General features: G+C 40.6%; 1 protein-coding gene across 6 annotated transcripts in view; it reads right to left on the bottom strand.

Moving 5' to 3' along the window:
* The window catches only part of LOC130089008 (neuronal PAS domain-containing protein 3), a 332,370-nt gene that overhangs the window by 248,927 nt on the left and 60,752 nt on the right, over positions 1–22,691 (bottom strand). For 5 of the 6 annotated variants that reach the window (XM_056256095.1, XM_056256096.1, XM_056256097.1 and 2 more), the window contains one exon: positions 2,379–2,477. The exons of the other annotated variant lie outside the window; for it this stretch is intronic. In XM_056256095.1, coding sequence (XP_056112070.1) covers positions 2,379–2,477 — 99 coding nt within the window. The remainder of the gene's footprint in view (positions 1–2,378; positions 2,478–22,691) is intronic. 6 annotated transcript variants of the gene reach the window in all.

The raw sequence follows: 22,691 nt of genomic DNA, 5'->3' as shown, positions 1-22,691 counted from the left end.
AGCCTCTCCTGCGCTGGCTCAACTCTGTCTCCTTCCCTTCACGTTTTCTGACAGTCGGTAACTTATCGAAATCATAAAAACTAACTCCGGGGTTCTTATTGCTGTTGTTAGAACAGACGTGTATTACACAACACACCATCACGCTGTTTTAAAAAAAAAAATACAGTGATAATACCATGGATAATACCGACACTGCCTCGCCTGTCAATTGACAGACTGACAGTTGCCGTGATTTCTATGTCAACAATATGGCCGCCGCAAACATTGATGACGCAGATCGAATAACATCTATAGTCTGTAGTGTCAAGCTCGAAAAATAATCTTTTAAAAAGCCCAATAAAAATAGTCCAAATGACTCGTGTACTATATTCCACGTCTCCTAAACCAAACACTAGCTTTGAGTGAGGACCAAACCTGTATTTCAGCAAAATGTATTCGTTAAAACACAGGTTTGATGTTACTGATGATAAGCCCCATTGGTTTTCAAACCAAAAATGTCATGACAGTTTGAAGGAAAATGACATTTGAGAGCTATAGCAAGTCAAATCACATTTATTAATATAGCGCTTTTAACGATACAGATTGTTTCAAAGCAGCTTTACAGAGATAACAGGAAAATAGGAAAAGATTTTCAGAAATAACAAAGCGTTTTTTTTCTCAACCCTCACACAAAGCACACATCATATGGACTACTTATGTGCAGATTTTTAGCCTTGAAAAGACATGGTCAATATGGTACCATGCCAAAAAATGTTTACTTTTGTGTTCCACAAAAAAAGAGAAAAGAATATGTTTTGGAGCAACATGAGGGTGAGAGAATAAATGTCGAAATTTTCATTTCTTATCCCTTTAATCCTAAAGGTCGACGAGTGGGAGGAAAATAGTCTTGAAAAACTACATTACGACCATTTTCGGGTGCAAGAAACCTTGACTAATATAATAAGTGGACTTCTGGGGGGAAAAATAAACTGCAACAAAAGCAGAATATGGTCCATTTAAATAATTTTGTGGCTTTTGAAGCATGCGCCTCTTTAATGGACAGCGAGGGCATCTAATGCCAGTATGTTGGCGTGGTGATGGTGTTGGCATTGTGCTTTTGTTCGCTGGAACGCTTTCAAAGAGGAATAAAAAGGTGAAAATCTATTTAGTGGCTTTACGCCATACCTAAAGTGTCAAAGCGTGAACAGAATGCCGGTGTGCGAGAAAAGAGACATAAAAATAGAGAAAGCGCTGATGACAGAGGAGGCAGATCTGGCGTTATGCGTACTGGCAGGTAGTGTATCAGAAGCCGAGGGTGGTTGTACTAATAGTTCTAAATACACCCCATGATGAGCTATTAGAAGAGGCTTTTTGTGAATGTGATAAATAAATCCTCTTTAGTCAGTGTGACAGTAATCCCAGAGCCCCCGTGCCTCCGTTCCTTACCAATCCATCAAGCGGCGCCTGCATATAATCAGTGCAGCATATTTCTCAAATGCGTTTCCGTACGCTACAAAGACTTCCCGAACACGCAGACTGTATCTCTGGAAATTTCCAAGCCTGCCTTGGTCTCAGCGGAATACGTCAAACTCCACTTCCCACGATGCCTTGTTTCATCTTCACAGGTTCAAATCTGCATCAGGCACAATAAAGGGCACTTCTGGAAAGGGGCATCGTTTATCAGAGCTACTGTATAAGCAATACGGCTCGCCTTACTAAGCCTATTACGTATTGGATTTCTGTTGCTGTGGCATAATTTATTTGAGCTGCCGCGGCTCAGAAGCAATAATACTTGTTTTTGATCAATTAAGAATGTCATTGTGAAGGGAAAATACTCACTTGGGGTTTCTCACTGAATTTAAAAACGCCAGAGTAATTCTACCTCAAATGAACAAAAAGAAAACATACATCCATGAGAAAAAAAAAATCTCCTGAAAACCCAAGTATATTGTAGATTTCTTGGCTGAAATAAATGAGAGAAGAGGACTGGTAACCACAGTTTCTGCCCACAAAATGAATAATGGATCTCTTTCATGACGAAAGTCAAAGATTATGTTTAAAGATGACCTGTTTGGTAAAAGTTTGAAATGACTGTATTTTTGACATTACATGAATGCAGCACAACTTTTAGAGAAGTAACAATACCTAACGTTATAATATTAACTATGGCATTCTGGTAGAAACTATAGTTACCATGGACAAATACTGTAAGGTGGAGCAAGAACAGTGTTATAAATAATTTTTATATAACATCATCTGTATCATCTATGCTTTACAGTACAAATGTTGAGTGTCTGTGTCAGTGTGTGGAGAGCTGTTGAAATGTCTGGTGTGCAGATGATCTGTGGTTTCTATTGTCTCCGGTTGGCCTGAGAGATGTGGTAGAAGGGATGGATTACCATGGTGATGAGGTATGTTGTTGCCCTCCAAGGTGGAGTGTCTTGGGCCTAGTGGCGGAGCAGGAGCTTGCATTAGCAGACCTCTCCCAGTATGGCTCGCTGTGGAGAAACGTGGAAAAGCTCTTAATGCACGAGACATCAGCACCCAGAATGACCCAGAATTCACACAAATTAGGTATAACTTTGATGAGTCAAACATTTTAAAAACAATTGCATACATTTGATAAACTGATAAATAATAAGGAAAATTGACTAAAATAGAGATAGACAGACAGACAGATAGACAGACAGACAGAAAGATAGACAGACAGATAGATAGAAGTATGAGAGGTGTGTGAGTAAGAAAGCAGATTGAACTAAAGTTATGAAAATGATGAAATTCTTGGAATCTGAAAAAAGACAAAAATGGTAGTATGAGCCATGTGCAAATCAAATGAATTAGTAATGTATTTTCATTTGAGGTTTATGGTGCTAGTAGCCAGAATGAGAGTTATTTACACCACAAAGCATAATCTGTAAATTTTGAAAGTCACAAAAGCAGCATATAAGCGTACATATTGATAATTGTGTCTTATTGAATCAGTGCAAGCCTCTAGAATGTTTATTGACTGATGTTAAACATATATTTTTCAAAACAGTAGTTTAACATTAACAAATTTTCCGGGTTATTGATTCGGGGCAATACGATTGGCTCGTCTCCGCCGCGATGCGCTTCAGATAACGGGTGGCGTTCTAATTGCTCGGCATAAACGGCCTCGTTCGCGCATTTATCTGTGGCACTCAAACGCTAAAGAGCTTTTATTTGTTAAGGGCTCTTCATGATCCCTGTTAAACACTGGAGGTTGCTGCAGGATGAATGAGGAGGAATTGAAAGGCGAGGTTTTAGCGGTAAAGGATTGATATCAGACGGGGTGAACGCGGGCGAGTCCCTCTCTCTATCTCCTCTAGATTGATGCCTTGCAATTTACAAACTTCTACGGGCCACAATTCATTTAGCACAATAAATTCCCTGCAGGTATGGAGAGTGTCGCCATTCTACCACCAACTGAATGAAAACACCTACACACGCAACGCTCCAACACACACACACACACACACCTACACACATAAAGGACTGTGTCTCCACGGCCCAATGTAGGCCCATTTTGATTTTGTTTCATGGCTGTAAAAGGCACTGTATATTGCAGACAGCGGCGGAAGATTTGGTCCATTTTTCAAAGCCGACTATATTACCCCTACACCACGCATTCTCTTTAAAAAAGACCTTTTTTTCCCCACATGTTGGGAAAACTAATCCCCATCTGGTGCATTGTACTCTATAAAATGCTCCGACATGGCCTTTCCATGATTTCCAGGGAATCGGCGATATGATTGAAAATGTGTCAGTTTTGTAAGCAGGCCTGCTCCGGGTGCACGTGCAAAACAGCACCGCTGACCCTGACGCCTCTCTGATCGCGTAAGACTTCCTGTGGACGCTAAATCCTGGTCCTATGTGACTCCTTGACAATCCTACAAGCTGGAGAGAGATATGAACGTATGCTGGATATGTTCTACTGGCACAATAATTGCAGAACCATTTTTTCCCCTTATTTAATCATTTCTTAATTTCAATGGCATTTTAGGAGATGGCCCGATTGTTAAGATTTGGGAAAGAAACTCTAAATATAATGGAAAACACAAAATTAAATAAACATGCACCTAAATCCAGTCTGGAACAGTCTGGTTAGCATGCTAGCAAACAGACAAGACAGCAAAAAGTGTTTATTAGACATTTTTAGTTTCAGTTATATAATATGATCTGAAGTATAAGTCGTATTTAGATAAATAATAATACAATAAAGTGATTTTGTAGGATCAGGCACTTTGCGCAACAACAGCCTGAAGGCTAAAGGCCCAATATACGTCAAGCAAAATCAGGCTAAAACGAGTTTGCTCCAGCAAGTAAACACCTACAAACTAGGACAAAACTTCTAACTACTTTTTACCCTTAAGCGAAGAATTAAAAATAACTTTTCCAAGAGGGCCTTCATTCACACTGTCAAATGGCAACTAACACTGTCAAATGGCAACTTACCCTTAAGCGAACAATGAAAACTAACTTTTCCAAGAGGGCCTTAATTCACACTGACAAATGGCAACTAACAGCCCAATTCTAGCCATACCAGAGAAATAAAGCTGAAATAAATTAAGGGTTTGTTCACACTTGTAGTCTGGTTAACTTGGTTGGTTTGGTCTGGACCAATAAAAAAAACATTTAGTACTGGTCCGCTTAGTGTTCAGATTGCCATTTTTAACACCGAACCTAAAGATACCGAACCTAAAGGCATAGGGATCCGTTCACAACCTGATTGGTCGGCTTTTATGACGTATTGCCTATTTCGTGACGGAACTTACCGAACATTCAAAACAATGCTGTGTTCTGGGCTAAATGCGCTCCTTGTATGTGCGTAGCTAACATATGATGGTATTTTGACCAGCTGAAAACTCGTGAAGGGTTTATAAAATGTGTAAAGGAGTCAAAACAGCAGAAGGAATCCCTCCCTCATCACACACAAACGAAGATCTGCTGCAAGTAGAAGCGGTTCTGATGCCTGTACCGAACTATGATGGGCAAATTCGTGACTATGATGAGAAAAAACTGGTGTGCTTGAGCATTCTGTCCTTTTTAGGGTCTCATCTTCCTGTTTTTGGTTCGTTTAGATGTCTTTGGTCCATGTTGCATTCATATTTAATACGAGATCCATCTTTTCATGGGTCTCGGTCCGCTTGTTTGGTGCGCACCAGGGTTTGGATGGCAGTAGTCATATGAACCGCACTAACAGAGCAATCGCACAAGGGTTCGTTTTAACAAAACCAAACAGGCCAAGTGTTAAAGTTAAAGTTAAAGCTACAACAGCCCAAAGCTAGGGTATTTGGTGACTCTAATATCATCTCTATCATGATTACATGACTTTGCAGTGTTGTGTCGTAATGAAAGTTGATCTTTTTCATGCACTGCCGAACCTGCTTTACTGTCTTCAATAAGATTGGGAACTTTTTACTTATTTAAATAGTTAGGCTAGTATTCGTTGTTGCTGTGAAATCAACCTTATTTTCAGCAAAAATAACTATATTTTGCTTTAAATTTTAATTTTATAGAAATTCAGATTTCCTGTAGATGCTAAACCCCTGACACTCCTGCAGTCTGGAGAGAAAAGAACGTTTGGGAGATATGTTCCCCTTCTGGTTTGGCCCAGACGCTCATAAAGTCAACAGCACAAGCGATGTAATACAAGCCTCAGAGTGTTGAAGATCTGCTCTGTGGGTGTGCAGTAGCATCTGAGGATTATTATCCAACAGGATGAAACCATGTCAGAACAGAGTGGCCCGTGCCAAAGGGTTGGCAGACAGAGAAAGTGAGTTTGGGGAGACAACATGTAGAGCAGAGATGAGGAGAGCTGTGGAGGGAAAGGATATACAGTACGTCTCTGGTATTCCAGCAGCGTTCACATCATTGTTTTACTAAAAAAATACAAACACACACACTGACAGAAGGCCAGTACGGAGGTACTGCAGACCCGTGCTGCATCACAGAGACCTTCAATCCTCACAAAACGAGGAGTGTGTCAATCAAACACAGGAACACTCTACACACCTGTCATAACCCCACGAAATAACTCCTTATTTTCCCTCAGCTGGGTAAACGGAAGAATCCGGAGAGACTAAGAAGAGACAGGAGGCAGAATATGATGAGAAATCAAACCTCATCCTGGGAGAAAAAACTTCCTTTATGGAAAAAGCTGAAAATATACCACTGGATGAACAAAAGATAAAGGCGTTTAGGTAGTAAAACCACAGCTGCAAAGAGTAAAAAACTAAAGTGAACATCACTGTCTATTTATGCTAAATTCTCCTCCTGAGTAGTTTTCCTACTGTAACCAATGCTGGCCTGAGATACAGTTCATGTGGACGGATGTACAGTTTGCAACAGGCATGAAATCAATCTGATTTAAACTGCAGAAGTCATAGTTCTGATCTTTTGATAGAATGCCCTACAGTATATAGACCCCCTGTGGTGAAAACCAAGTTTTTAATGTTGTTTGTTTCTACCAAAAACGTAACTAATCCAGTCAATGCGGAGGCGGGGCTTTTCTCCAAGGACTTTATATGATGTTGGATGCTGATTTTTAGAAGGCAGCTGTCTGACTCTGAGATGGCGAATGGGATCATGGTTTGTGTAACATAAGCAACACATTATTAGCCGCTTCATAACAGTCAAGCCAAAGGCTAATCATTTCAATTACCGTTATGTGTCTGACGTAGTAGAGAGTAATACATAAAAATAATTACCATTCTGATACATCAACTTGTAGACGAGCCTAAAATTTGCTCTCCCTTTTCTTCTTCTGAATCAGTTTCTGGTTCAAACATATATGGCTGAATTAAACCAACATTTCCACTTGCCATTGTGTAGCGTTTACTACAGTTGACCGAGTCGATCAGGTAATTCGAGCTGGTGCGATTGAGTGGAGGCGGAGACTAATTTGTAAATTCATAGATCCACATATAAGCAAGGGTTTAGAGTTAAATTCAAGCTATTTTAAAGCATGAAGGATTTATTTTCACAGGAAAAAAAAAAATTTAAATGTGTAATTTTGATTTTCAAAGATGAGATAAACCAGTTTAATTACTAAAAACTAGTCATTAAGGCAACTCAACTTAAACTATTTTTTTTTAATTCAGTAACTAAAATACAGCTGAAAAAAGAAGAAAAAAGATACACTTAACCTCAAAAAATTTAATGAAAATTTAGTTTGAAGTACTACAATTACCAAACTGAAATAAAAATAAAATTAAAGCTAGCCTATATATATAAAAAAAAATTATGAAAAATGAAAAAAGCACATAAAAACTTTTAAAAAATAACTTAAACTTAAATAAAAATATTTAAAAAAGCTAATTAAACATATTTATAATGCTATAATAGCATATGCATAATACTAAAATGATTTTGAAATTGTGTATGTTGTATTGCTGTAATGATAAACACTACTACTTGAATTCACAGTACGCTCACACTCACAAGTGTGACAGTAGCTTAAGACCCAACAAGTCCCATCAATGCCGTCAAGATGGACAAGCTTGCTAAGAATTGTCCTGCTTGTTTGAAAACACACATCTCAGACTACTACGGCCCCCTGGCATGTTTATTAGGCTGCAATATTGACTGCTGTATTGGGCGTAGGGGCCGCCCCGCGTGATTTACGGGGGCTTTTATCGATGTCATCTGCTGGAGTGGGGTGAGTGACATTTACAGGTAAATTCTCCCATGCAAGAGTCCATTACAATAACGCACAACCCATCCGCGGTCCCCCTGGTCCCCCCGTGCACGTGCTGACCACAACCCAGCCACCATCACAGAGACAATAAATCTAGCACACGGGGGGGGCAATGGCTCTGACCGCAGAGTTAACCTAACGTTCATGGAGAAAAGGGCCAGATTAGTCAGTCTGGACAAGCTGGGCATAAAACTGACACGCAACGAAAACCATAGAAAAGACAAGTTGTTTTGAACCTGAGATGCCTAAACTGTGGGGAAAAAAATGAAGGCTGGAATTTTACAGCAATTTTATCATTGTTAAAGTGCTCCTATTATGCTATTTTAAAGGTTCCTAATTTTGTTTTGGAGGTCTCCTTTACATGCATCCAAGGTCAAAAATATACATTGCAACATCACCGCTTTTCTCACAGTGTCTGAAACGGTTCAATCAAGGATCTGGTCTTTCTAAACCCCTCCTCTGCGAGAGCCTACTCTGCTCTGATTGGTCAGACGGCCCAGTCTGTTGTGAGTAATCTCTTACAGCATGAGTTGGAAACGAAACAGCCAGTACCATATCTGAATTTCCTGCTCACTCCTTCATAGGCTGCTAGGTAATTGATATCTGCCAGCCCAGAAAAGTTAGTAAAGACATCGTTAAAATAGTCCAAGTGACTACAGTGGCTCAACCGTAAGTTTATCAAGCGACGAGAATACTTTTTGAGCGCAAAAAACAACAACTGTGTGGCCCACTGAGTGAGTTTAAGTAGTGTAACAGCGCAGCGCTTCTGGGTTGTACGTCAGAACGTAGGCTCACTATTGGCCAGCATCACACGTGACCAGCGTCGGCCAATTGTGAGCCTACGTTCTAATGTACAACCAGACAATTTTGTGAGTACGCATGCTTAGTGAATGAGACTTAGCAGACATTTACATTCACAAACAACTATAGCACACACTACATGAAAGGTAATATCTGAAAAAAAGAATAATAAAGGCACTTTAAGGGCTGTTAAATATAAATATAAAGTTCTTTAGCTTTAAAGTACTGTCTGCTTGCTGTTTCAGGCTGTAAAACACAAGACAAGAAGGACCAAACTGAAGTTTAACAGCAACAACAAACGTAGATCGAGTTTGAGCTGTCACTACGAGAAAAACCCCATTCGATCCAACAGGCTACAAGAAGACACTGTCATCCATTTTTACTAACATACATGATGAAGAAACTGTGTTTCTAGTTTTTTGAGTTGTGGTAAGAAAGTGGGGGTGATAGACACCTGACCCGCATGTGTATGTGTATGTGTATGTGTATGAGAGAGAGAGAGAGAGAGAGAGAGAGAGAGAGAGAGAGAGAGAGAGAGAGAGAGAGAGAGAGAGAGAGAGAGAGAGAGAGAGAGAGAGAGAGAGAGAGAGACGTTTAAAATTCTTTACTCAAACAAGAAATTACATTACACACTTAACAGTAATACAAAAAAATTATTCAAAAATATTCACCACACAAAGGATAAAGAATCATCTTCACACACCACAAACAAACCACTATTTATACACCATTTGTACATAAAGTCAACCATATTCCCTGTAGTTTTAAAGAAAATATATTCTGCCCTTATTCTTGATTCAACAAGTGCTGTAAACAGACTTAAAACTTTAACAATTCGTCCTTCAAGAGCAAGTCTACAAGTCTTCCAAATAGCTAGTTTCGCTTGCCCAAGTATAAAATTAGCAACAGTACAGCGATCCTTGTTCACTTTAGAATACCTACAGCCATAAATAAAAAGTACTTTGTTAAAATCAAAACCCAACCCATCAATAATTCTTCCCAGCAATGCAAAAAGTGGCACCAACCTTGGGCATTCAATGAAAACATGAAAAACCGTTTCATGACTATTACAGGCATGACATAAGGGCAGAACATTCAAGTTGAATTTGGACACAAAAACATTAGTGGCTAGCACACAATGTAATACTCTCCACTGTAGATCACCTGAGCGTTTTGGAAGGGGACTTTTATAAAAAAGCTTCCAAGAAGGATTGATATCATCTGCCACTGTGAGCTTTTCTCTCCATTTTGTATCATATCTGTCATGAAGATCCTTAAAATAAGCAGTTTTTACACAGACCTGATACATATCTTTTTTTCCCACAGTATGAAAAAGTAGCCCTTTTAATCTCTCGAACTTTAGCAACTTCCCAACCTGACTGGTTTCAGGGCAAAACTCAGGGCACACACCTAAATCAGGAAAAGCGAGATGTGTAGGCCCACCCTCTAGAGAAATCTCTACAAAACGCAAAAGAGGAGAAGGAAGAGCAGCTTTCAAGCCTGAAATCAACCGCTCCACCACCCTCACCGACCTCACATCCACCTGACCGGCAACATCTTCTGCTGATCTCCACTCTTTTGAGTCCAAATTAATCAAATGTCCCACTTTAGTAAACCCTTTCTTCATACATAACCTAACCAAACTATTAGACACGCAAACATTTCCTAAAAAAGGATTAAAAAACAGTGGTTCATTCAAGCCATAATGATCATTATCAGACCGATTCAACCTAAACACTTCCCAAGATTTCAAAACCGATGTATAGAAATTTGCACCAAATGTAACATTTTCAATAAAAGGTGACATCAAAAACAGTTGCTTATCTAGGGCATTACCACAAAGGGATCTTAGTAAAGTTAGTCCAAATGACACCCAAGGGATAAAATCTGTAGAAAAAAGCAGTCTCTGGGCAGATTTTAGTCTCATGGCTCTGACTTTAGCTGATAGTTCAATCAGTCCTTGTCCTCCTTCATTTACTGGCAAGTATAAGATTCCAGAAGGAAGCCAGTGGAAACCATCCCAAAAAAAATCAACAAAATCCTTCTGTAGTTTTTGTAGTAGTTCCTTCGGGGGGTCAATAACCGTCAAACGATGCCACAGCATAGATGCTGCTAGATTATTTACAACAAGAACCCTCCCTCTATATGACACCCGGGGGAGAATCCATCTCCACTTCTGTAAGCGACCAGCCACCTTTTCGTAAAAGCCTTCCCAATTTTTCTGCATGTATTGCTCTGTTCCAAGGAAAACCCCCAGCACTTTAAACCCCTCTGAACTCCAGGGGCAGCGCTGAGGAAGTTTGGGAATAGGCCTACCTTCTTCCTCCCATTGGCCTAATAACAAAGATGTGCTTTTTTTCCAGTTGACTCGAGCTGAGGAGGCTCTTTGATAAATCTCAAGAGCCGCTTCCAGATTGCACACATCTTCATTTGATCTTATTATTACAGTGACATCGTCAGCATAAGCGCTGAGTTTAACAGTTACCATCTCCGATGTAAAATGGCCCACAGTTGAAATTCCACAAAGTTGCCGCCTCAGAGCAGTTAGCAATGGTTCAATGGCCATGGCATATAAAATGCCTGACATACTACATCCTTGCCGTATGCCTCTGCCTACACAAAAAGGTCTTGTGAGTGAACCACTTATTTTTAAGAAACTATAAATATCAGTATACAACAGTTTAACATAAAAAATAAACGAAGAACCAAATCCAAATGCTTCAAAACATTTAAAAAGAAACTCATGGTCCACACGATCAAAAGCCTTTTCCTGATCCAACGATAAAAACCCCACATTAACATTATTGTCTCTGGCAAATGAAATCAAATCCCGAAGCAGAAACAAATTATCAAATATTGTACGTTTTGGAATACAGTATGACTGGTCTGCGTGAATTATTGTTGATATGTAGAGTTTTAATCTATTAGTTAACGCTTTAGACAGTATCTTATAATCCACTCCAAGCAAAGACACTGGACGCCAGTTTCTTATATCCGCAAGGTCCCCCTTCTTGGGTAGCAAGGTGATAAGTGCTCTTCGTAGACTCAGCGGTAAGGTGCCTCTTTCAAAGCACTCTAAAAAAACTGAGAACAAGTCTTCTCCAATCACTGACCAAAACTGTTTATAAAATTCTGCCGTTAAGCCATCCAAACCCGGAGCCTTGCCTGAGGATAAATCATTAATAGCAGCAGTCAACTCGTTCATGTGCAATGGCTGATCCAGCTTGGCCTTATCACTCTCCATCAGCTGAGGAAGATCCTGGAGAAGTGTTTCTGTTACCTCTCCATCACATGGTTCTGCACTATAAAGATCTTCATAAAAAAGCAGTGCTTGAGTAATTATTTCATGCTCATCAGTTGTTTCACCTCCTCCTGGAAGTTTCAGACGACTTAAAATTTTCCTGTCAACAACTTTCTTCTCCAAATTGAAAAAAAAAGATGTTGGAGCATCCATGCAATTAAAAGATGTAAACCTTGCACGAATCAGAGTCTCTTTGGCTTTCTCTTCCAAGAGATTGTGGAGAAGAATTTTCCTTGTTTCCAACGCTTCAACAGTACTTCCATCATATTGTTCGATGTTCAGCTGCAGAATATCTTGTTCAAGTTGTCTCATTTTGTTTTCAAGAGTATTCTTGTTGTGGGCAGTATACTTCTGACAAAACATCTTGACTTGAACTTTACTAATGTCCCACCACTGACTCAGGGACTTGTACTGAGATTTACTCTCTCTCCACACCTCCCAGAAAAGTGTAAAAGAGTGCACAAAGTTGTGATCCTGCAAAAGCTTATTGCTAAAGCGCCAATAGGGACATTTAAATGTGCTCTGTGCAGATGTGACATTGACAGACATATAATGGTGATCTGAGAAAGGAGTAGGAATAATACAACTATCAAAAAACTTATCACAAACACTTCTTTGTACATAAATTCTGTCGAGTCTTGCTGCCGAAACCCTATTCGAACTTACTCTTATCCACGTATATTGTTTTACATCAGGGAAAGCTTCCCTCCAAACATCCACAAGGTCATGATAAACTATTAAATTTCTAAAAACATCTGCTGACGGACTATGAGGTTCTTCATGATTCCTGTCCACTGTGTGATCTAAAGTGCAATTAAAATCTCCAGCCAAAACAATAATCCTACCCAGTGGGACACTGCTTAATGCTGTATGAAGTTTTCCGAAGAAAAGTGTACGTTCAGTCCCAATATTAGGGGCATATACATTGAAGAGTGAAAAATTGAGCCCATGTAAAGCAACATCTACTCTATGCATTCTACCTGGAAGAACATCAAAAACGCTCACATTCTGTTCCTTAAACTCAACTCCAAGAAGAATAGCCACTCCTGCACTGTTACTTGAACCATGACTCAAAACCACCTGTCCATCCCATTCACTCTGCCACTGGATTTGATTTATAACATCTGTGTGAGTTTCCTGTAGAAAAACAACACTACTTTTTTTCATAAAAATATAATCAAAAAGACTAGTCCTTTTCAAAGCCTCACGACACCCATTAATATTTAAAGAACTAAATCTCAAAGGTGCCATGAAAAAAAGTAAAAGATAACAAAACAATAAAAAAACTCCACAAGGGTTATTTGACAAACAAACTATACTCATTTTTTACTTTGCAAATTCAACGAACTTCTAACGTTACTCAGAAGTTTCTTGAGACGGTACCGTTTAGGTTTATCAAGCTCATCAAAGGAAGCTTTTCTCATAACCATGGTGCCGGACAATAAAAACAATTTTACATCTGGAAAATATGACTCAATTTTCGGTTTACGAAGTCCTTTAGTGGTATCCAAAAAGTGATTGATCTGCTGAAGCGAGTAGAGTTTGGTCTTACCTCCAGAGATGAGCTCCGAATCCGCTGCGTAATCTCTCATTAACTCCGTGTCATCATGTTCATTGTCAGAGTCATCCACTAAATCCACAGGGTCCTGAGATAAAATGTCATCTTTACTGTGTTTAGACGCTTCCTCAGTAGTAGTATCACTCACAATTTTATCAGGCTGCGCCTGTCCTCCATCGCAAATCAACTCAGTTTCAGGCATGGGCTGCAAACACACCTGTCCCGGGCTCGTCTCCGGCTGCGTTACAGCGGGGACATTACTCGGGCCGGCTTCCTCCTCAACAGCCCCCGCCAGGCCGTCTCCAGAGGCCCCCAGCACCGGTCTCCCCTCGGGCAAAACACCAGGCGCAGAAAGCGCTCCGCCCGGCTGCGGTTCTGACGCCACAGCGGTCGCAACAACATCCGCGCCGGCCGCCCTCTCGCTGTTCTCTGCACCTGCAGCCGGAGCTGGCCTGTCACGCCTCGGGCAAGTTTGTCTGACATGTCCAAACTCACCACACACAAAGCATTTCATTGACTCTGAACTTATAAAAACAGTGTAATCCTTTCCCTCAATACTCAACTTCACTGACAGATTTAATGGATCACTCTGAGAGTTCAGAATCATTAAAGCCTGACGCCGAAAAGACATCACGTGTCTAATCTCGGGATTTTTACATCCAAGAGGAATCATTCTAATAGGACTTACTATTTTACCATACCTCTGGAGTATTTGCTCTAATTTTTCATTTTGAACAAACGGCGGTATGTTTGATAAAATGACTTTCTTGGCTGGGCTTGACAAAGGCAAAACAGGCACAAAAATGTTTTTGATTATCAACCCGGTTTCAATTAAATCGTCCACCATTTGGCTTTCACTAAGAAAAAACACAATGGCTTTGTTCATACGGGAGGCAGATTTTATATTTCCACCACCGATCGCCGCACTCACGGCTATCAGGCAATCCTCCACTGACACCGCGGCCTCAGGCATACACTTACAACCATGCTTGATGGTTAACCGTGAGAGATCCGCCATATCCAACCCCAAAATCCTCACTCTCTGACCGAAGTCAGGGGAAAAAAACCTAAAACCTATTAACTATAAATAAGTTTAAATAAATAAATAAAGTAAAGAAATCTCACTCAAACAAGGAGACACTTTCACTCCCAACAACCGGCTCCTTCCACACTCACTCCGCACATGCGCACAGAGAGAGAGAGAGAGAGAGAGAGAGAGAGAGAGAGAGAGAGAGAGAGAGAGAGAGAGAGAGAGAGAGAGAGAGAGAGAGAGAGAGAGAGAGAGAGAGAGAGACAGCATCACTGTTCAAGTGCTGCTACACGAATAAATTATTAAGAACCGTCTGCTGCACCACATCAAACTAGCAGAGAGACTGAGATATTCACTGCGGTACAGGGACAAGAGTGCCGTCATATCTGTTGAGCGCACACACACATACATTCATGCTTAGAAATACAGAGACAAACCGTCATTCCACTTGTTCCAGCTCTTAAAGGAACAGTACACCCAAAAATAAAATCTGTCATCATTTACTCATCTTTAAGTTTCTCTAAACCCCCGCAATTACTTTTAGGGTATTTAGCAGTTTTAGCTCTATTCCATACAATGAAAGTGGATGGTGGCCAAGGGCTGTCAAGCTCCATAAAGGAAGAACATCTATGGTCATCATTCACTTTCATTGTATAGCAAAATGCAGAGTGGATATTCTACTAAATAAATGGCCAACATGTTTCAAAACACATAAGAGAGAATAAATGACAGAATAAGAGACATTTTTGGCTTGGGAATCGAAAAATATTCAGAATATTTATTTACCTCTGAACACTGTTGTTTCCTACTGAGCCCAGTTGTGTAAAGGCATTGTTTAGAGACACAACGCCATTTAACGGTAGTCGATATTAAAGAATAAATACAAATTTTTAAAATCATAATACTTTCAAACCTTAAAAATAAATGATTTTCATATTTACGGTTAATTTAACAATTCTTGCTTTAACACTATAATAAAACAACTAAACAATAGCATTTGTTTCTGAATCTATCACCACAGGACAATAAATTATACTGTAGTTGAATTGAAGGCCTTGAAATTCTGTCTTGAATATGATGAGTGAAAAAGACTGGAGAGTGCAAAACTATATAAAGACAACAAATAGCATTGTTCTTGTTGGTTGCACACTAATCCACAAACCAAATGACTCTTATGAGAATAGTTAATGGAATCGTTGAGGAAACAGAACTGTTACATGAAATCTAAACCACCTTCTTCAGCTCCTCAAATGACGATCCCATTTCATTCTCCTTAATGAGCAGGATCAATCTGCATAATTTTAGGGGGAAAAAAACTCAGCAAAATGGATTTAAATGTGGTAAACTGTGTTTAACAGAGCTGAAAGTATAGCCAGTCAAACAAGTCAAAATATTTTATATGCAAGCAAAGTGGATGTACTGTATAGAACTTGTGAATGACGGGCGTTCCGATTCTGCGGAAATCAGTGGGCGAGGATTTTGTGTGGGCCGGCTAATGAGTAACAACCTCGAGAGCCTTTCTTCTATAATTTTATTTCTTGGAATAATATTTGTATAATGGTACCATATTTTCCCAGCTAATGCCAAGAATAAGTCATTATGAGCCCATTGATAACTGCTGCTCTATAAGTCTGTGTTCCCCGTAACCCCGGGCCTCAAAGCTGTGGTCGGCCCCGCGCCAACACTCCGCTAAAGAGAGCTTGAGCTTTCAGCGGGCGGAATCAAATCCCAGCCAGTGTTTCAGTTCACATTAGGTGAATGACACTCACGCATATGCTTTGCTGAAAGTGCCAGAGGAGAAATCTGAATGATTCAGAACGAGCATGTGTGTGTGTGTGTGAAGAGTGTCTCGCAGCTCCTCACAGTGTGGGTGTGCGCTGAGAACACCGTACCCTCGGCAGGCGTCTAGATTGACTCTCTCCTGTAGGCTATAACGGGTAACATCTCTGATGTCATGAACTTGAGTGAGACACTAATGATGCCAATTTATTCACAACTACAGCTCTTACTTTATCATTCCACACTTGTTCCTTAAGGCCAACTGCAGTTTCCAGCGCACGCCTAGCTGGGAGGATATAAACTGTGCTGCACAGGAAGTCCACCGCCATCCATTTGGTGGGACAGAGCACTTAAATAAACAAACTAATCTGTGATGAATTGAATTGAAAATTAACTCACTTTTCAAAGTCAACATGAAATCCATTTTACATTCATAATAGGGTGTTGAAAATCATTTCCCAAATATTTCTTCATCTGAAGACACATCATAACCAAATTTAAGTCATTGTTCACTGATGATTTCCCCCTTCAGCAAGTGGTTAAACACCACCACCGAATCACTGAATAAGTTAGTTCAACCAGTGAACTAGATCAGTCCGATCCACACAATACATTCTATGGTTGTTCTTGAGACCCTTGTTTGTTCTGAGCAGTTAAACTGCCCACTGTTCTTCAGAAAAAAAACCTCCAGGTACTACAAATTATTTGTTTTTGCATATTTGAATCCATTCCAGCAGCGGCTTTATGATTTTGAGATCTTTGCACACTGAGGACAATCGAGGGACTCATTGACAACAACAAAACATTCAAAAGTTACAAACATTCACTGATGCTCCAGAAAGAAAACACAATGCATTAGGAGCCGGGTGGTGAAAACTTTTGAACACGATGAATGCGTGTAAATCTTTTCTTATTTTGTTTAAAGATCATATTTTTTATTTAGTACTGCCCTTCAGATACTACAGAATATACATGTTTCCCAAAAGACAAAATAAGTACATTTTACCCAATCTTCAAATTCAAAAAGTTTTCACCCCCTGGCTGTTACAGCATCGTGTTTCCTTCTGGAGCATCAGTGAATGTTTTCACCCGTTTCACCAATCAGCATATTAGAATAATTTCTGAAAGATCATGTGACACTGAAGACTGGCGTAATGATGCTGAAAAATCAGCTTTGCCATCACAGGAATACATTTAAAAAAAAAATTAAATAGAAAAAAATTGTAATACTATTTTACTGTATTTTTGATCAAATACTGTAATTGAGGCCTTGATGGGGTATTTTTCTTCCTGACTCCAAACTTTTGAATGTCAAATCCACCTTTTGTTTGCACGGAAGAGTGTCCCACGTAATAGAGTCTGGTTTCATGTTGACTTTAAAGGAGAACTCTGTTTTGCAAATGAGTTCTGATGAAACACTTTGTAGGAAGGCCGATATGATCGAATCAAGAAAAAAAAAAAAAGCATCTCATAGCAAGATTCATTTGTGTTCTTTTTAAGTTCCTTGGAGGCGGAGGGGGAAACAGGAGGTTGTCAAGAGAGGAGGAGGATAAAAGCAAGGAACGAAATGATGGATAGAGCAGAGCGGGTGGCTGTGATTCACTGTTTTGTCACCTGCAGTGGGACTGACCTTCATCTCTCCCCAATCAGCCTATTTACTCAGCATCAACGCCTCTCTTTCACTGGAGTGGCTCAAATTATCAGTGCCATTATTCAAAAAAGACAGCGGCGTGGCGATGCGACGAGATAGCTCTCAAACCCAACTCCGAGAGGGCATATTCACAAAATCACACCCCTCGGGAAGACGGCGTTTGATTCGCCGCGACTTCGTGAGCAGCGGAGCTTAGCATTTAATTAATTAAACTTAAAGCGCTGACTCTGCCTGCGATTGGTCACGGCTCTTCCTTTTTGTCTGTTTTATTGCCTTTTTTCACACCAACGTCATGTTTCAGGAGTGTTTTTGCTCCGACGGGGGCTTTAGCAAATCTGACACTAAATAAAAGAGTGAAGTACATCCCGTAGCACATCCTGCAGGCTTGTGGAAGTGTTCGGGTCATGGGCAGCGCTGTTCAATTAAGCCTGCGGCTATTTGTGTGTGTACAGTAGCACTCTCTCCTAACATTCTCCATTATGTCTACAGTCCTCGCTGTCATATTTGATTTGCTGTGCGATGAAATGAGGGGAGTGCGTCAGAGAGACTGTCAGTCACCACGGGAGAGAATGAGAATGCTAGAGAGAGAGAGAGAGAGAGAGAGAGAGAGAGAGAGAGATAGGGGCAGAGAAAGAGAGCGCTTGAAAGGAACTGCAAGAGAGCAATGAAGATCTGCGCAGAGGGAGTCCGCATACGCTTTCGTCTTTGAAATAACTTCCAAACGGCTGGCCGCCGCAGTCGCCCGGCATTGTGTTACCCCACCGCGGCATCTGCATTCTATTAGTAAGAGCAAAAGAATCGCAATTACACTCTATTACTTCAGAAAAGCAGCGCAAGTAATTGAAAGACTGGAACTCGGCCAAATGGCTGCTGTACCAATTAGAGGATCATCTTCTCCTGCTTTGTGCGAATATTTGAGGGCAAACATCTCACGCCATTTGCATGAGGTGTCATTTTGCTGCCAATGATTACAGAGTAGTGAAAGTCTTTGCCCACACATAAAGTAAAACATCTGGGAATGTTTTTCCATATATTACGTATGTATTTATGCATTACTGTGTTTATGCATGTCAATCCAGGAGAGATGGTTTCACCTGGAAATATCTGAGGCAAGCCAGTCAAAACCACTCCTTCATTCATATTTATGCATATACCTGTGTGTTTCCCTCCACCAAAAGCAACACGGTGTTATCGCACTCAAAAATCATATTTCCCTGATATGTAGGATGCTTATTAGGGGAGAGGATGCCTCACAAGGTTTAAATGACAAGCTAACAAGCTTGAACAAGTCACGGTTGTTGTTGAAGCGTTGTGCGAGATGCTATGAAAGAGAACAGCGAGAACAGCATCACCTGTTCAACAACACCCACAACTAAACACTTTCAAAAATTGGACACGGGTCAATCTAAAAAGAAAACCTTCAGATGAAACCTCTTCTTATTAAGGTTATACAGTAAAATTGTGTATATATATTTTTCATTCTGTAAACAGAAACAAATTATTATGGCTCAACTCACAATTAAAAATAGATACCACTAGTTTGAAGCTATAGAGATTTCTTCAATATTTTATTTATTTATTTTATTGGGTTAGGACAATGACATATGGGACACTATTTTGTTTTCAGCTAGCAAATTATTCATATATATTAAAAAGTTTAGTATACAGTTTAGTATACAGTATAGGCCTATATATATATGAAATACAAAATAGCCTCTGAAGTTTACTTGCAGTATCAACCTAATATTTTTGAATTTTTAAAAAAAAATCCTTATATGAGCTCACTTAATCCTTTCAAACGGCCTATTGTTACTTGTGATGGTTTCCATTTCATCTAAAGCAAGGAATAGAAAAATACCTGCCAATGTTTTAGTCTGCCAAACAATGCAATTTCAAAGTCTTTTGTCTTGTTTTTAATTTGTAACCCTTAATTTGACCATTCTGATGAAGTGAAGACAAAACGGCATCCGATAAAAGAAGAAGAATACGGATTGTAGACATTAAGCATCTCATGCAAATCAGTTAACCCATTTGTGTTGGCAAATGCCCTGCAAAACAAACGTAAAACAAAGTGCTGACGCTAAATAACTGAGGTTTTACATGCATTTTGTTCTACATTCATTTCAGATAATGCTAGATCTGCCTCAGCAGAATACAACCAGCCTGAAGCTCTACGGCAGGTCTAGCTGCTCATTCTGTTGACAACGCTTTCAAGAAACCTGCCACCAGTAATTCATCCAGGGTCGACCGTGTCCACCCGCTTCTTCTGCAGAGCTAGTAGCCTCATTCTTCAAAATATGCTAAGCCACAAAGTCTGAAATTCCACCTTAATTGTGGATTACGGTGTGGGAAAAGGAAGCAGAGAGGATTTAGATGGAAAGAGAGAGAAGACAGTGTGAAGCCCTGGGCAGGAACGTATGCAAACATAGTGGATCCACGAAGCTGACAGCTGCTTTGATAATATACAATATTTTGTTGGCTCGCTGCAAAACAACACGCCGGATCATGCAAAAACAAAACTCACCTGACATCCGTACTTACTCTGCTAATGCCTGATAGACTTTCATCGCACACACACTCTTTGAAACCTCATTTCCTCACAATTATGTAACTCCCTCACACAGTTACGCACAAACACACACCCTTTGGGCTATTAACAAAACCTCTGCATGTTTGATCTTTGACACCTCAAATCATGTTTTAACCGCTAAACGGCACAGCTGCAATCAATTAGCGTCTGCGCGCTACCTCCAGCTGATAGCGAGGAAAAGCTCCTGCGCTTGGCAGGCGCTGCTCTCCCTCTGGTGCGGGGTGGAGCGGGGCTCTAATGGGACCCAGCCGCCACGCTCGCGCCGTTACACAAGACTTCTGCAGCAGATATGAGGAGGAGAACGATCCGGCCCCAGCGTCTCGCGGTGCTGACATCGTGACGGGGAGGTTGGTGCGATTCTGACAGCCGGCCCAGAGAGACTGCGGCAAAGGGAGAGCCGGACGATTAAAACGTCTTACTCAGACAACAGGGCCCGATTGCTAACGGATTCTCAGATATTATCTCTGTGAGCTTCAGCAATGGACAAGAGGTCTGGTTTGTTAGACAAGAAAGACATTGTACGCAAGAACGCACACACAGGGGCGAATGCTTCACCAGCATGTGCAGTACTGTACAGTAACCTTTAAGTTAATTTCAAATGTATGTAGATTTAACTACCAATAGGCTTTATGGCGAAACTCACATGAACAAACAGCAAAACTGGTCTCATCAAATCAGCTTGTGGTAGAAAGTGTTCAACTGAAGGCGATATCTATGGACTTTTAAGGCAATCAGCTAACCAAGCTATTTTTTTATTGTTGCTCTTTTATTAAATTTAAATATCTAAATGTTAGTGAGAAGAACAAAAATAAAACAAACTCTTAGATATCAATCTGCATATGTGACGGACATCAATTATGCTCATCTTTGCTCGCTTATTTAAAAGGCATCTTGAGTAAAATGGCTCTATATTTAACAAAGCACATACAAAAGACCTGAACCGGACGCGACCTGGTTTACAGAATATGAGTAGTTTGTTGAGCACAACTCCCATTCCTAGATTTGAAGATGGATGGATGGATGGATGGATGGATGGATGGATGGATGGATGGATGGATGGATGGATGGATGGATGGATGGATGGATGGATGGATGGATGGATGGATGGATGGATGGATGGATGGATGGATGGATGGATGGATGGATGGATGGATGGATGGATGGATGGATGGATGGATGGATGGATGGATGGATGGATGGATGGATGGATGGATGGATGGATGAATGGATGGAAGGAAGCAAGGATGGATGGATGGATGGATGGAAGGATGGATGGAAGGAAGGAAGGAAGCATGGATGGATGGATGGATGGATGGATGGATGGATGGATGGATGGATGGATGGATGGATGGATGGATGGATGGAAGGATGGAAGCAAGGATGGATGGATGGATGGATGGATGGATGGATGGATGGAAGGATGGATGAATGGATGGAAGGAAGCAAGGATGGATGGATGGATGGATGGAAGGAAGGAAGCAAGGAAGGAAGGATGGATGGATGGATGGAAGGAAGGAAGGAAGCATGGATGGATGGATGGATGGATGGATGGATGGATGGATGGATGGATGGATGGATTTGAGGCAACACGAGCTGTTGATTCAAGAAGCACTACAGGAATCAGCAGGAAGGCCTCTGCTACTCACACATGAAAGCTTTACAGCAGGGTTTAACTCCTCTAACTACATGCTGCAGTCAGTATGATCTATACATGGCTGTGCTTTTTTATTATGAGAGTTAATGAGCAGTGGCGTAAAGCCTGAAGAGAGATCTTGGGGGCGGAGACACAGCGAGAATCCAGCGCTATCCTACCATCTCACTAGGGAGCCTCCTGATCCTCAACCCAGCCTGCACCACAGGATCCATCTTACAACACAACTACTGCTGCATTCATCCGCACAATCACCCCAGAGTCACGTCAGGACTGATCGGCCATTGTTCAACCCTCTGTAGATGGAGTAATTATAGACAACTGGTGTAGCCTAAGAACTGAGCTGCCCATAAAGGTTGGATGTTCAAATAATGAGTGCGCGTACAAACTAAAACAGTACAGTTAGCAATCACAATGAAAACTAAGCATACGTCGCTTTGGATAAAATTAAGTGCATCCATTTTATATTTGTATAGGACCAAATGACCTGATGAGATCAGCTACATTTCATGAAGAGAGAGAGAGAGAAACTGTCCACAAGCCAAACATTCATCTACTTTATACTGTGCACTATTCCGACAGATTATTTACGACGCTGTTCCAACTAGTGTCACAAAACATTAGCTGCAATGCC

The sequence above is a fragment of the Rhinichthys klamathensis genome, unplaced genomic scaffold (genome assembly GCF_029890125.1).
Source record: "Rhinichthys klamathensis goyatoka isolate OS25496 unplaced genomic scaffold, OSU_Roscu_1.1 h1tg000123l_1, whole genome shotgun sequence".
Lineage (NCBI taxonomy): Eukaryota > Metazoa > Chordata > Actinopteri > Cypriniformes > Leuciscidae > Rhinichthys > Rhinichthys klamathensis.
The sequence above is the reverse complement of the archived record's forward strand: the minus strand, read 5'-3'. Positions and strand labels throughout refer to the sequence as shown.